The sequence below is a fragment of the Neolamprologus multifasciatus genome, chromosome 5 (genome assembly GCF_963576455.1).
Source record: "Neolamprologus multifasciatus chromosome 5, fNeoMul1.2, whole genome shotgun sequence".
In the NCBI taxonomy this organism is placed as follows: Eukaryota; Metazoa; Chordata; class Actinopteri; order Cichliformes; family Cichlidae; genus Neolamprologus; species Neolamprologus multifasciatus.
In genome coordinates this window covers 7,219,372-7,234,710 of record NC_140443.1, presented here as the reverse complement: position 1 = coordinate 7,234,710, position 15,339 = coordinate 7,219,372, and the positions used below count along the sequence as shown (strand labels likewise).

Sequence of the window (15,339 nt, the reverse complement as noted above, 5' to 3'; positions counted from 1 at the left end):
TCGCTGAATTTGGAAAAAACAAAGTTTATGATATTCGGAAACCGTGGAGGAAGAGATAGTATTATCTATAGAGGGAGTAATAATTGAAAGAGTGACAGAATTCCGTTTTCTGGGTGTAATAGTGGATGGCAAGTTAACATGGAAATCACACATTGAACATGTTAAAAAAAGTTGGCTAAAAGTATTTATATCTTGGGTAATGTAAGATATATATTAGATTACAAGACACTGAGAATATTATATTTTTCATTGTTTCTACCCTATCTGAGTTATTGTGTTGAAGTATGGGGGAATACATATGTGACTAATATGAAACCATTATATTTATTACAGAAGAGAGCGATTCGCATTATGCATAATGTTAAATATAGAGATCACACTAATAGTTTGTTTATAAAATCAAAATTTTTAAAACTAGAAGACATAGTGAAATTACAGACATTAACTATTATGTTTAGGGCAAAAAATAAAACACTACCTCTTAAGTTACAAAGTTTATTTGTATTGTGTTCAGAAAATGGGGATGGCAGAAGGAAGTTTTTTAAGCACCGGTTTGCTCGAACCACACAAAGGCAAATGTGTCCAACAGCCATAGGCATAAGAAACTGGAATTCTCTCAGTGATCATCTTAAGTGTTGTACAAATGTTTCTCAATTTAAAATCTGCTATAAGAATAAAATGATAAACCAATATGAAGAAGTTGAAAATAATAGAAATTAATTGTAGAAAAATGATCCTTTTAGTTTGAGATTTAGTGGTATTGCTCATTGTTGAGTATATTGTTCTGTTTGCTTTGTTTTGTTATGTACAGAATATTGTCAGAGTGTAATTTTGGTTGTAAGTGCCTACTTGTATTATCACAGATAGGGGGCAGGTGTCAATAAGAATTTATTCTTCTTCCTGCTCCTTTTCATGCATGGAAACAGTTTTATTTTAATTGAAAGGAAGGTGGTGTATGGGAAATGAATTACGGCTGTACCATGTGTGAAAAAAAACAAAAAAACCCAAAAATTAATAATAAAAACATTAACTTTTAAAAGGTAAACGTAGAGAATTTATATGCATCAGAGTGGACTTAAAATTCTTATTAAACTATTCCATTGTTTTACACCTTTTTTCCTTGATGTAATCAGAATAACTGAGATATTTGCTTATGAAATTAAGACATGATTATTAAGACTGATAATGTTGAAAATTAAATCACAAATCTAAACTCAGTATGTTGTGCCCCAGCCTGTACTGTAGATGTGAATGTGAACAGCAGAGGACGCTATTGATCTAAGTAACACTGAAGCTCTTTTGATGAGAATTAGTATTTACTGATATTGTACTGTATTTACTTCCTTTTATACCAGAAAGTTTTAGGAGTTTAAAATATGTGTGCACCAACAACAGTGCTGGGAAGTAAATACAGTACATTTTCTAATATGCTTTGTGAACTCAAGTTTTACGTCTAGAACATGTTGTGATAGACTGTGACGCAGAATATGAAACAATAACAGATGACCTAGTGCACAACTTTTCATGGGTAATGGTAGTAGTTTGAAACTCGCTCACTGCTGTAGTTGGTGTTCATTACAACTTCCAACATTTTAAAAATTCTATGTGGTTTGATTTGTTATTTTTCAGACCAGAAAGGAAAAACATAGTATCTCCTGCAGTTAGCAAAAGACCACAAGGACTCCTCCCATTGTTTTTTGTTTTCCCATGCTGTACTGAAAACTAATTCCCCTCTAAGTGAAGCAAAATATGCATTTTTCTATGCTCAGGAGATACTTTGTTGTTCGTGTAAACACACTTTTGAGTTGTCTGCCTATTTTTCTAGTTTACCATTAGGGGGTGCCAAATATTTGAATCCTAAATAGAGTATCCTGGGCACGGTACAGTAAAATTCAGTTTTACGTGGATTTCAGGTTGATAGTTTTTCTAAGAACTGAACAAATTATTTAAATCAACACTGATCAGTATTGGCAGAAAATTGTAGGAACTGTGCTGGAAAGACCAATATTTGTGTGTATAGTATTCTTCTAGTCATTTTGTGTTTCATTTCTGAGGGCACGCCATATGTCTCAGGTTACCGAACACCTGAATGATGAGGGGTTAATATGCCACTTTTCTGCATGATCTACATCAGTCACAGAAAACAGGCTCCAGATATAAAAGGAAAGGATAAAAACAGCCTTTGATATATGTGTCACACAAAAGATGATTGTTATGTAACAGACCATCTTATACAGAATAAAATATTATTTCATTTAAAGAAAATTCAGGTTCATTTTAATCATACTTTCTTGTTGCCTTATGGTAACTTTACTGTCTTCACTTCTGCCACAAATCAGCTGCCACGTGCACATGCTCACTGCTGTCAATAATTTTTTTTTCACATCTGATTACACAGAGGTATGAAGATAAAAACAAGACCAGGTGTGCCTGGATTAACTTTACTTTACTGCTCTGCTGCCAACTGAGGGGATGAACCTGAGTGAGACCTGTTAAATGTGTTTGTGACACAAGGACCATAAGACATGGCAGTTTGTTTTAGGCTGTACGCTTTCCAGCGTGCTCCCGCTCAGTGCTGTCCTCTCCAAACCTCAGACATCTCTTCTGGGCCCTAGCAGCTACTGAAATAGGGAAGGCGTGGTTTGTGTGATGGACCTCAGCTGTGCAGGTACCGTCCCCCGAACCCACTGCTCGATCCATCCCTTGCAGCTGTGCCACAATCCACACTCTACCACAGTGTTAAAACACAGAGGTCCTGGAGATGGCATGTCATCCTTGCCAGAGTCAAATGAAAAAACAAACTGGTTGTATCTCCTGTAGCATTTAGAAATTGGAAACTATTACTACCAATTACTATATCAATTGAAAAGTATTTTTATGTGCAAAACTTATGCTAAACTGTAAGTCACAACCTTACCTGTAGACAAATTGGTATATGCAGGTAACTATGTTAGCAGCAAGGTGCTTTAAATGGAAATTTGTAAGGCAAGAAGCAAAATGGCCTCTTGTTTCTTGGCTATGGATTAAACTGTAAACAACAAAACGAGTGCCGAATCAGGGTTTAAAAGAGCATCTCAGTCTGTAGTTTTACTGACTTGTGTACTTATCTTTGATCCTTCCAGATGGGTGTGACTCTAAGAGTGGTTAGGTAATCAATGTTGCTTTATTTTTTGTCTATAAACTAACTTACTAAACTTAAGAATTAAAATGACATTAAAAAGTAACAGAACAATTACACTCAACGTGTATTTATCAGATATATTAAATGTAATTATTGCAATTCAAACAGAGACTAATTTTGCATGTAAAATGAGAAGTAAGAGCTGGTGAGAGGTCGAAGCTAAACACATGATGATCTGTAGGTTGCTTGTGCATATATCCCACCAAGTATGTGAGGTATGTTGCATGTGTACAGTAGCATGCATGTGACTCCTGTTTCATCATCTTTGACAGCAGCCATCTTGGGTTAGTATTTTACCGCTCTTCAAAGGACTTGTTTGTCCATTATTTGGTCTCTGTCAGAAGATAAATGTACGAAAAGTCACGTAAACCTGTTGATGACAGCCATGAGCTGTATTTCAGTTTGTTGATGGTAACTCACAGAAATATTGATTGCGAGTTGTTCACACAGTAGCCAGCGTTCACATGCTCTCTGCAGATAGATTGGCCAGCCCCCAAACAGACTGCAAACGCGCTACTCCCGCTGATCCATAAATTCCTCTTTTGCGATTTTTGACGCGTCCGCGTTGCCTTCGTTTTTTGGCCCCGCAGGTTTTTGGAAAGTTGTGATTTCTGCAGGAAAACGTTCTGCATGGTTGACTTTGTAACATTTTTGTGTAACAGTAGATGATGTTTAAGACTTTTACAGCTGTAGTTTGAACCGAATCATCCCATCGAAGTATTATATGGGCTTTGAGAGTCAAGCCTTTGTGCTGCTTTTGTGTTTTATTAACCAGTCTAGAAGTTGAGCTGATTCACGGTGTTGCTGCGCTTCTTCATTGTTTCGTGTGAACTCTTCTCCGTGAAGTATCAACTTGTGCAAGTTCACTAACGTAAGGCAGAGGTAATTGTGCAATTGTAATATGACTAGCAGACACATTTGTTACACAGCAACTCATATAATCGTTTCTTGTGTTGTTGTTTTTTTATTAAGTTGGATAAGGTCTGTTAGAGAGCTGTTGATGGTGCACGAACAGGCCTGTGCTGTTGCTGAATGAGTTGAGTTTGGTGTAACGTGAGTGTGATCGTGTGTACAGACACCGTGTAACGGGTTTTCTGGCATTTAGACACATTTGATACCATTATATCCACGTAATGACATACCATTAAACCATCACGTTAGCTCGTCCTTATTGCGTGCCGCGTGCATTTAAAAGTGCAAAGACTGTAAAATAACGAGTACGTTCTGTGGTGGAGAAGTATTTTAAATCAAGGCAAAGATGGAGATGTATCAGATTGTTACCTTGTTGTCTTGTTAAAAGGAAAAAGGAACATTTTTGAGCAGGTACACCTGACTTTCAGCTATTTAGTTGAAAACTGAAACTACTGCTCATCTTCACTACGAACCAATCTGCAGATTACATTCACCGGCCACTTTATTAGGTACATCTTGCTAATACTTGGTCAGTTTGGCATTTGCATTCAGAACTGCCTTAATTCATCATGGCATAGATTTAAGGTGTGGGAAATATTCTCAAGAGATTTTGGTCCACGTTAACATGATAGCATCACAGAGTTCTGATGCAGATTTATTAGCTGCACATCTAGGATGTAACTTTCCACATGCCAAAGGTGCTCTGTTGGATTGAGACCTGGTGAGTGTGGAGACAATTTCAGTACAGTGAACTCACTGTTAACCACTTTGAGATTATTTGAGTTTTATGACATTGTGCTTTATCCTGATGAAAGCTGCCATCAAAGGATGCACTGGTACACTGTGGTGATAAATACTACCCAAGTATTGGAGATTATGTATCGGAATTTCAGGAGCGGGACCACGCCTCCAAACACGCTCCTTCCGGTTGTCATCTATATAGGTTCCCCCCAGTTCTGCAAACTGAACATTTTCGTTCACGTGCCCCACCCACCCTCCCTCCCTCCTTGTTCTCAATTCTTTAACTTATTCACTCCTATTTAGTACACGGGGATCTGCCAGGCCCGGGAGCCATCACCAGTCCTCTTTGAGGCCTTCTCCAAACCGCACCTCAATTAATGTCCAAGCATTCACCTTTACCTACTAAAACGCTGTCAAACCTAAAATGAGGACGTGGGCCCAGCTAGTGAAGAGTCAGCAATGATACTCAGGTAGGCTGTGACATTTAAAAGATGCTCAGCCAGTGCTAAGGGCCCAAAGTATGGCAAGAAAACACATTCATTAGACCAGGCAACATTTTTCTAGGATTGTGTTGTCCAATTTTGCTGACGCTTTAGTCTCAGCTTTCTGTTCATAGCCGAGTATGTTTAAAAATGCTCGTCTATATAACTTCGTTGTAACAAGTGGTTATTTCAATTATTGTTTCTATCCTATCTGCTGAAAGCTGTCTGGCCATTTTCCTCTGCCTTTTAAACACGACCATAAAAAGTACTACACATTATAGAAAAATTAATAAAATCAAATTAAATCATGAAAAAGGAAACTAAGTAAAAAAAAAAAAAATCCTTAAGGGTCATGCTTAGTAATTTAGTGTAAATAACAACAGCATTTCTCTCTGTTTTATGATTTTCCTTGTAGTTACTTTCGTCATGCAGCTGGTGATCCGTCGCTACCGTCCTGCAGACAAGGACACAGTGCTCACCCTCTTCAGTACTGGCATCTTGGAGCATATTCGTCCATGTTTCTATAACGCCATGACCAGCCCTCTTTACCTCACCATCAGCCCGATTCTGTGTGTTGCTGGTTATCTCCTGGGCTCTGTGTTTGGGGCTGTGCTGTTCCCAGCAACTTGGGTAGGTCTCATCTACTACTGCTGTCATGAAGTATATGCCGCCGTCGTCAGGGTGAGACTTCGCAATGACATGCAGGACATCCCTAGGAATTTCCTCAGCAGACCTGATGACTGTTTCTGGGTGGCTGAGGCCGAGGTTGGAGCGAGAGCCCAGGTTGTTGGTATGGTGGCTGTGGTAGCTAAACACAGTGGGACAGAAAAGTATGGGGAAATGTTCAGAATGATCATTTTCCCACAGTATAGACGGATGGGCCTCGGCTTTAGGTTGGCTCAGACCGCGGTTGACTTCTGTAAAGAACGGGGCTTCTCCAAGGTGGTGTTGCAGACTACCTCCACCCAAATGGCAGCCGTGGTTCTGTACAGAAAAGTGGGGTTTAACCGTGTCCACTCTAATGTCAAAGGATCGGCAGCTCATTGGATCATTTCACTGGCCAGGGTCACGATTATAAGGATGGAAAAATACTTGTAAATCAAAAATAACACTCATTAGCAATGTGTTGTTTTCACGCTTTGCTCCTCTTTAACAGTGCTTTAATATTTGGCAATGGTTAAACTTGACTGTAATCAAAATGTTGTTCAGGTGTAACTTAGGGGAAAAAATGCCAAATCTGTCATATACTTTAGGACAAAGCACTGTGAACAGATCTGAAAGTAAGGAGCAAGATGTTGTTACTAAAACCTGGTTTCCTCTTTATAGAGTACTTTACATATTCTCTGACTACACCTTAATCCCCAAAAAATTGTCTGTTAACAACACAAGCCCAATTAGCAGCTCCAGTCCTGTGAACCAAGATTTAACAGTTAATCCTTACATTGTGTACTTTTCAGTGACGATTAGAATAATTTAATGTAATCAGTTGTACTGACCACTTTCAGCTGTATTCATTTAAAGAAGAAAGGAAAAAAAAAGTTTCACAATCTCTGTGTTCATTTGTCATCCTTGTTATGTAAGAAGGAAGGTCTGATGTATAATGTCTAAATGTTTTTCTAATTGCCAAGATTTGGAGAAACGCTTTAAAATGTCATAACTGAGATACAGTACACACAACATATTGTAAGCACATGATACAAAGATACATGTCGTAATAATATTGAAAATTCTTGACTCCATCTTGAGTTCTAAGTTAAGTACTTATGGTGTGAGAGGAATAGTATTGAACTGGTTAAGCAGCTATCTAGATAATAGGTTTCAGTATGTGCAGTGTTTAGGCAATGCATCTGATAGAATGAAAATAGAATGTGGGGTCCCTCAAGGTTCTGTTTTAGGACCAAAACTTTTTAATTTATATATAAATGACATTTGTGATGTGTCAAAAATGTTAAATTTTGTTTTGTTTGCAGATGATACAAATTTTTATTGTTCCGGAGAAAACTTGAAAGAATTGGCTAAAATTATGGTTATTGAAATGAAAAAAAAATTAAAAAATGGTTTGATGTAAATGAGTTATCGCTGAATTTGGAAAAAACAAAGTTTATGATATTCGGAAACCGTGGAGGAAGAGATAGTATTATCTATAGAGGGAGTAATAATTGAAAGAGTGACAGAATTCCGTTTTCTGGGTGTAATAGTGGATGGCAAGTTAACATGGAAATCACACATTGAACATGTTAAAAAAAAGTTGGCTAAAAGTATTTATATCTTGGGTAATGTAAGATATATATTAGATTACAAGACACTGAGAATATTATATTTTTCATTGTTTCTACCCTATCTGAGTTATTGTGTTGAAGTATGGGGGAATACATATGTGACTAATATGAAACCATTATATTTATTACAGAAGAGAGCGATTCGCATTATGCATAATGTTAAATATAGAGATCACACTAATAGTTTGTTTATAAAATCAAAATTATTAAAACTAGAAGACATAGTGAAATTACAGACATTAACTATTATGTTTAGGGCAAAAAATAAAACACTACCTCTTAAGTTACAAAGTTTATTTGTATTGTGTTCAGAAAATGGGGATGGCAGAAGGAAGTTTTTTAAGCACCGGTTTGCTCGAACCACACAAAGGCAAATGTGTCCAACAGCCATAGGCATAAGAAACTGGAATTCTCTCAGTGATCATCTTAAGTGTTGTACAAATGTTTCTCAATTTAAAATCTGCTATAAGAATAAAATGATAAACCAATATGAAGAAGTTGAAAATAATAGAAATTAATTGTAGAAAAATGATCCTTTTAGTTTGAGATTTAGTGGTATTGCTCATTGTTGAGTATATTGTTCTGTTTGCTTTGTTTTGTTATGTACAGAATATTGTCAGAGTGTAATTTTGGTTGTAAGTGCCTACTTGTATTATCACAGATAGGGGGCAGGTGTCAATAAGAATTTATTCTTCTTCCTGCTCCTTTTCATGCATGGAAACAGTTTTATTTTAATTGAAAGGAAGGTGGTGTATGGGAAATGAATTACGGCTGTACCATGTGTGAAAAAAAACAAAAAAACCCAAAAATTAATAATAAAAACATTAACTTTTAAAAGGTAAACGTAGAGAATTTATATGCATCAGAGTGGACTTAAAATTCTTATTAAACTATTCCATTGTTTTACACCTTTTTTCCTTGATGTAATCAGAATAACTGAGATATTTGCTTATGAAATTAAGACATGATTATTAAGACTGATAATGTTGAAAATTAAATCACAAATCTAAACTCAGTATGTTGTGCCCCAGCCTGTACTGTAGATGTGAATGTGAACAGCAGAGGACGCTATTGATCTAAGTAACACTGAAGCTCTTTTGATGAGAATTAGTATTTACTGATATTGTACTGTATTTACTTCCTTTTATACCAGAAAGTTTTAGGAGTTTAAAATATGTGTGCACCAACAACAGTGCTGGGAAGTAAATACAGTACATTTTGTAATATGCTTTGTGAACTCAAGTTTTACGTCTAGAACATGTTGTGATAGACTGTGACGCAGAATATGAAACAATAACAGATGACCTAGTGCACAACTTTTCATGGGTAATGGTAGTAGTTTGAAACTCGCTCACTGCTGTAGTTGGTGTTCATTACAACTTCCAACATTTTAAAAATTCTATGTGGTTTGATTTGTTATTTTTCAGACCAGAAAGGAAAAACATAGTATCTCCTGCAGTTAGCAAAAGACCACAAGGACTCCTCCCATTGTTTTTTGTTTTCCCATGCTGTACTGAAAACTAATTCCCCTCTAAGTGAAGCAAAATATGCATTTTTCTATGCTCAGGAGATACTTTGTTGTTCGTGTAAACACACTTTTGAGTTGTCTGCCTATTTTTCTAGTTTACCATTAGGGGGTGCCAAATATTTGAATCCTAAATAGAGTATCCTGGGCACGGTACAGTAAAATTCAGTTTTACGTGGATTTCAGGTTGATAGTTTTTCTAAGAACTGAACAAATTATTTAAATCAACACTGATCAGTATTGGCAGAAAATTGTAGGAACTGTGCTGGAAAGACCAATATTTGTGTGTATAGTATTCTTCTAGTCATTTTGTGTTTCATTTCTGAGGGCACGCCATATGTCTCAGGTTACCGAACACCTGAATGATGAGGGGTTAATATGCCACTTTTCTGCATGATCTACATCAGTCACAGAAAACAGGCTCCAGATATAAAAGGAAAGGATAAAAACAGCCTTTGATATATGTGTCACACAAAAGATGATTGTTATGTAACAGACCATCTTATACAGAATAAAATATTATTTCATTTAAAGAAAATTCAGGTTCATTTTAATCATACTTTCTTTGTTGCCTTATGGTAACTTTACTGTCTTCACTTCTGCCACAAATCAGCTGCCACGTGCACATGCTCACTGCTGTCAATAATTTTTTTTTCACATCTGATTACACAGAGGTATGAAGATAAAAACAAGACCAGGTGTGCCTGGATTAACTTTACTTTACTGCTCTGCTGCCAACTGAGGGGATGAACCTGAGTGAGACCTGTTAAATGTGTTTGTGACACAAGGACCATAAGACATGGCAGTTTGTTTTAGGCTGTACGCTTTCCAGCGTGCTCCCGCTCAGTGCTGTCCTCTCCAAACCTCAGACATCTCTTCTGGGCCCTAGCAGCTACTGAAATAGGGAAGGCGTGGTTTGTGTGATGGACCTCAGCTGTGCAGGTACCGTCCCCCGAACCCACTGCTCGATCCATCCCTTGCAGCTGTGCCACAATCCACACTCTACCACAGTGTTAAAACACAGAGGTCCTGGAGATGGCATGTCATCCTTGCCAGAGTCAAATGAAAAAACAAACTGGTTGTATCTCCTGTAGCATTTAGAAATTGGAAACTATTACTACCAATTACTATATCAATTGAAAAGTATTTTTATGTGCAAAACTTATGCTAAACTGTAAGTCACAACCTTACCTGTAGACAAATTGGTATATGCAGGTAACTATGTTAGCAGCAAGGTGCTTTAAATGGAAATTTGTAAGGCAAGAAGCAAAATGGCCTCTTGTTTCTTGGCTATGGATTAAACTGTAAACAACAAAACGAGTGCCGAATCAGGGTTTAAAAAGAGCATCTCAGTCTGTAGTTTTACTGACTTGTGTACTTATCTTTGATCCTTCCAGATGGGTGTGACTCTAAGAGTGGTTAGGTAATCAATGTTGCTTTATTTTTTGTCTATAAACTAACTTACTAAACTTAAGAATTAAAATGACATTAAAAAGTAACAGAACAATTACACTCAACGTGTATTTATCAGATATATTAAATGTAATTATTGCAATTCAAACAGAGACTAATTTTGCATGTAAAATGAGAAGTAAGAGCTGGTGAGAGGTCGAAGCTAAACACATGATGATCTGTAGGTTGCTTGTGCATATATCCCACCAAGTATGTGAGGTATGTTGCATGTGTACAGTAGCATGCATGTGACTCCTGTTTCATCATCTTTGACAGCAGCCATCTTGGGTTAGTATTTTACCGCTCTTCAAAGGACTTGTTTGTCCATTATTTGGTCTCTGTCAGAAGATAAATGTACGAAAAGTCACGTAAACCTGTTGATGACAGCCATGAGCTGTATTTCAGTTTGTTGATGGTAACTCACAGAAATATTGATTGCGAGTTGTTCACACAGTAGCCAGCGTTCACATGCTCTCTGCAGATAGATTGGCCAGCCCCCAAACAGACTGCAAACGCGCTACTCCCGCTGATCCATAAATTCCTCTTTTGCGATTTTTGACGCGTCCGCGTTGCCTTCGTTTTTTGGCCCCGCAGGTTTTTGGAAAGTTGTGATTTCTGCAGGAAAACGTTCTGCATGGTTAACTTTGTAACATTTTTGTGTAACAGTAGATGATGTTTAAGACTTTTACAGCTGTAGTTTGAACCGAATCATCCCATCGAAGTATTATATGGGCTTTGAGAGTCAAGCCTTTGTGCTGCTTTTGTGTTTTATTAACCAGTCTAGAAGTTGAGCTGATTCACGGTGTTGCTGCGCTTCTTCATTGTTTCGTGTGAACTCTTCTCCGTGAAGTATCAACTTGTGCAAGTTCACTAACGTAAGGCAGAGGTAATTGTGCAATTGTAATATGACTAGCAGACACATTTGTTACACAGCAACTCATATAATCGTTTCTTGTGTTGTTGTTTTTTTATTAAGTTGGATAAGGTCTGTTAGAGAGCTGTTGATGGTGCACGAACAGGCCTGTGCTGTTGCTGAATGAGTTGAGTTTGGTGTAACGTGAGTGTGATCGTGTGTACAGACACCGTGTAACGGGTTTTCTGGCATTTAGACACATTTGATACCATTATATCCACGTAATGACATACCATTAAACCATCACGTTAGCTCGTCCTTATTGCGTGCCGCGTGCATTTAAAAGTGCAAAGACTGTAAAATAACGAGTACGTTCTGTGGTGGAGAAGTATTTTAAATCAAGGCAAAGATGGAGATGTATCAGATTGTTACCTTGTTGTCTTGTTAAAAGGAAAAAGGAACATTTTTGAGCAGGTACACCTGACTTTCAGCTATTTAGTTGAAAACTGAAACTACTGCTCATCTTCACTACGAACCAATCTGCAGATTACATTCACCGGCCACTTTATTAGGTACATCTTGCTAATACTTGGTCAGTTTGGCATTTGCATTCAGAACTGCCTTAATTCATCATGGCATAGATTTAAGGTGTGGGAAATATTCTCAAGAGATTTTGGTCCACGTTAACATGATAGCATCACAGAGTTCTGATGCAGATTTATTAGCTGCACATCTAGGATGTAACTTTCCACATGCCAAAGGTGCTCTGTTGGATTGAGACCTGGTGAGTGTGGAGACAATTTCAGTACAGTGAACTCACTGTTAACCACTTTGAGATTATTTGAGTTTTATGACATTGTGCTTTATCCTGATGAAAGCTGCCATCAAAGGATGCACTGGTACACTGTGGTGATAAATACTACCCAAGTATTGGAGATTATGTATCGGAATTTCAGGAGCGGGACCACGCCTCCAAACACGCTCCTTCCGGTTGTCATCTATATAGGTTCCCCCCAGTTCTGCAAACTGAACATTTTCGTTCACGTGCCCCACCCACCCTCCCTCCCTCCTTGTTCTCAATTCTTTAACTTATTCACTCCTATTTAGTACACGGGGATCTGCCAGGCCCGGGAGCCATCACCAGTCCTCTTTGAGGCCTTCTCCAAACCGCACCTCAATTAATGTCCAAGCATTCACCTTTACCTACTAAAACGCTGTCAAACCTAAAATGAGGACGTGGGCCCAGCTAGTGAAGAGTCAGCAATGATACTCAGGTAGGCTGTGACATTTAAAAGATGCTCAGCCAGTGCTAAGGGCCCAAAGTATGGCAAGAAAACACATTCATTAGACCAGGCAACATTTTTCTAGGATTGTGTTGTCCAATTTTGCTGACGCTTTAGTCTCAGCTTTCTGTTCATAGCCGAGTATGTTTAAAAATGCTCGTCTATATAACTTCGTTGTAACAAGTGGTTATTTCAATTATTGTTTCTATCCTATCTGCTGAAAGCTGTCTGGCCATTTTCCTCTGCCTTTTAAACACGACCATAAAAAGTACTACACATTATAGAAAAATTAATAAAATCAAATTAAATCATGAAAAAGGAAACTAAGTAAAAAAAAAAAAAATCCTTAAGGGTCATGCTTAGTAATTTAGTGTAAATAACAACAGCATTTCTCTCTGTTTTATGATTTTCCTTGTAGTTACTTTCGTCATGCAGCTGGTGATCCGTCGCTACCGTCCTGCAGACAAGGACACAGTGCTCACCCTCTTCAGTACTGGCATCTTGGAGCATATTCGTCCATGTTTCTATAACGCCATGACCAGCCCTCTTTACCTCACCATCAGCCCGATTCTGTGTGTTGCTGGTTATCTCCTGGGCTCTGTGTTTGGGGCTGTGCTGTTCCCAGCAACTTGGGTAGGTCTCATCTACTACTGCTGTCATGAAGTATATGCCGCCGTCGTCAGGGTGAGACTTCGCAATGACATGCAGGACATCCCTAGGAATTTCCTCAGCAGACCTGATGACTGTTTCTGGGTGGCTGAGGCCGAGGTTGGAGCGAGAGCCCAGGTTGTTGGTATGGTGGCTGTGGTAGCTAAACACAGTGGGACAGAAAAGTATGGGGAAATGTTCAGAATGATCATTTTCCCACAGTATAGACGGATGGGCCTCGGCTTTAGGTTGGCTCAGACCGCGGTTGACTTCTGTAAAGAACGGGGCTTCTCCAAGGTGGTGTTGCAGACTACCTCCACCCAAATGGCAGCCGTGGTTCTGTACAGAAAAGTGGGGTTTAACCGTGTCCACTCTAATGTCAAAGGATCGGCAGCTCATTGGATCATTTCACTGGCCAGGGTCACGATTATAAGGATGGAAAAATACTTGTAAATCAAAAATAACACTCATTAGCAATGTGTTGTTTTCACGCTTTGCTCCTCTTTAACAGTGCTTTAATATTTGGCAATGGTTAAACTTGACTGTAATCAAAATGTTGTTCAGGTGTAACTTAGGGGAAAAAATGCCAAATCTGTCATATACTTTAGGACAAAGCACTGTGAACAGATCTGAAAGTAAGGAGCAAGATGTTGTTACTAAAACCTGGTTTCCTCTTTATAGAGTACTTTACATATTCTCTGACTACACCTTAATCCCCAAAAAATTGTCTGTTAACAACATAAGCCCAATTAGCAGCTCCAGTCCTGTGAACCAAGATTTAACAGTTAATCCTTACATTGTGTACTTTTCAGTGACGATTAGAATAATTTAATGTAATCAGTTGTACTGACCACTTTCAGCTGTATTCATTTAAAGAAGAAAGGAAAAAAAAAGTTTCACAATCTCTGTGTTCATTTGTCATCCTTGTTATGTAAGAAGGAAGGTCTGATGTATAATGTCTAAATGTTTTTCTAATTGCCAAGATTTGGAGAAACGTTTTAAAATGTCATAACTGAGATACAGTACACACAACATATTGTAAGCACATGATACAAAGATACATGTCGTAATAATATTGAAAATTCTTGACTCCATCTTGATTTCTAAGTTAAGTACTTATGGTGTGAGAGGAATAGTATTGAACTGGTTAAGCAGCTATCTAGATAATAGGTTTCAGTATGTGCAGTGTTTAGGCAATGCATCTGATAGAATGAAAATAGAATGTGGGGTCCCTCAAGGTTCTGTTTTAGGACCAAAACTTTTTAATTTATATATAAATGACATTTGTGATGTGTCAAAAATGTTAAATTTTGTTTTGTTTGCAGATGATACAAATTTTTATTGTTCCGGAGAAAACTTGAAAGAATTGGCTAAAATTATGGTTATTGAAATGAAAAAAAAATTAAAAAATGGTTTGATGTAAATGAGTTATCGCTGAATTTGGAAAAAACAAAGTTTATGATATTCGGAAAACCGTGGAGGAAGAGATAGTATTATCTATAGAGGGAGTAATAATTGAAAGAGTGACAGAATTCCGTTTTCTGGGTGTAATAGTGGATGGCAAGTTAACATGGAAATCACACATTGAACATGTTAAAAAAAAGTTGGCTAAAAGTATTTATATCTTGGGTAATGTAAGATATATATTAGATTACAAGACACTGAGAATATTATATTTTTCATTGTTTCTACCCTATCTGAGTTATTGTGTTGAAGTATGGGGGAATACATATGTGACTAATATGAAACCATTATATTTATTACAGAAGAGAGCGATTCGCATTATGCATAATGTTAAATATAGAGATCACACTAATAGTTTGTTTATAAAATCAAAATTTTTAAAACTAGAAGACATAGTGAAATTACAGACATTAACTATTATGTTTAGGGCAAAAAATAAAACACTACCTCTTAAGTTACAAGGTTTATTTGTATTGTGTTCAGAAAATGGGGATGGCAGAAGGAAGTTTTTTAAGCACC

At 37.5% G+C, this 15,339-nt stretch overlaps 2 protein-coding genes across 10 annotated transcripts; both read left to right on the top strand.

Moving 5' to 3' along the window:
* The first annotated feature begins 2,402 nt into the window (after positions 1–2,402).
* Positions 2,403–8,745, top strand: LOC146517958 (N-acetyltransferase 8-like). Of its 5 annotated transcripts, none has more exons than XM_085161387.1 (3): positions 3,392–4,052; positions 5,138–5,304; positions 5,732–8,745. In XM_085161387.1, the coding sequence occupies exon 3, from the start codon at positions 5,743–5,745 to the stop codon at positions 6,412–6,414; it is 672 nt and encodes a 223-aa protein (XP_085017513.1). In that variant the 5' UTR covers positions 3,392–4,052; positions 5,138–5,304; positions 5,732–5,742; the 3' UTR covers positions 6,415–8,745. The 5 variants fall into 5 exon arrangements, with proteins under 5 accessions (XP_085017508.1, XP_085017513.1, XP_085017510.1 ...); XM_085161384.1 differs by having other exon boundaries at positions 3,392–4,063; XM_085161382.1 differs by lacking the exons at positions 3,392–4,052; positions 5,138–5,304 and adding an exon at positions 2,403–2,668.
* Positions 8,746–8,822: 77 nt separating this feature from the next.
* On the top strand, positions 8,823–14,774 carry LOC146517957 (N-acetyltransferase 8-like). 5 transcript variants are annotated; one of them, XM_085160187.1, is made up of 3 exons: positions 10,787–11,447; positions 12,533–12,699; positions 13,127–14,774. In XM_085160187.1, exon 3 carries the CDS (start codon positions 13,138–13,140, stop codon positions 13,807–13,809), a length of 672 nt encoding a protein of 223 aa, XP_085016313.1. In that variant the 5' UTR covers positions 10,787–11,447; positions 12,533–12,699; positions 13,127–13,137; the 3' UTR covers positions 13,810–14,774. The 5 variants fall into 5 exon arrangements, with proteins under 5 accessions (XP_085016309.1, XP_085016313.1, XP_085016311.1 ...); XM_085160185.1 differs by having other exon boundaries at positions 10,787–11,458; XM_085160183.1 differs by lacking the exons at positions 10,787–11,447; positions 12,533–12,699 and adding an exon at positions 8,823–10,062.
* The last annotated feature ends 565 nt before the right edge of the window (positions 14,775–15,339 follow it).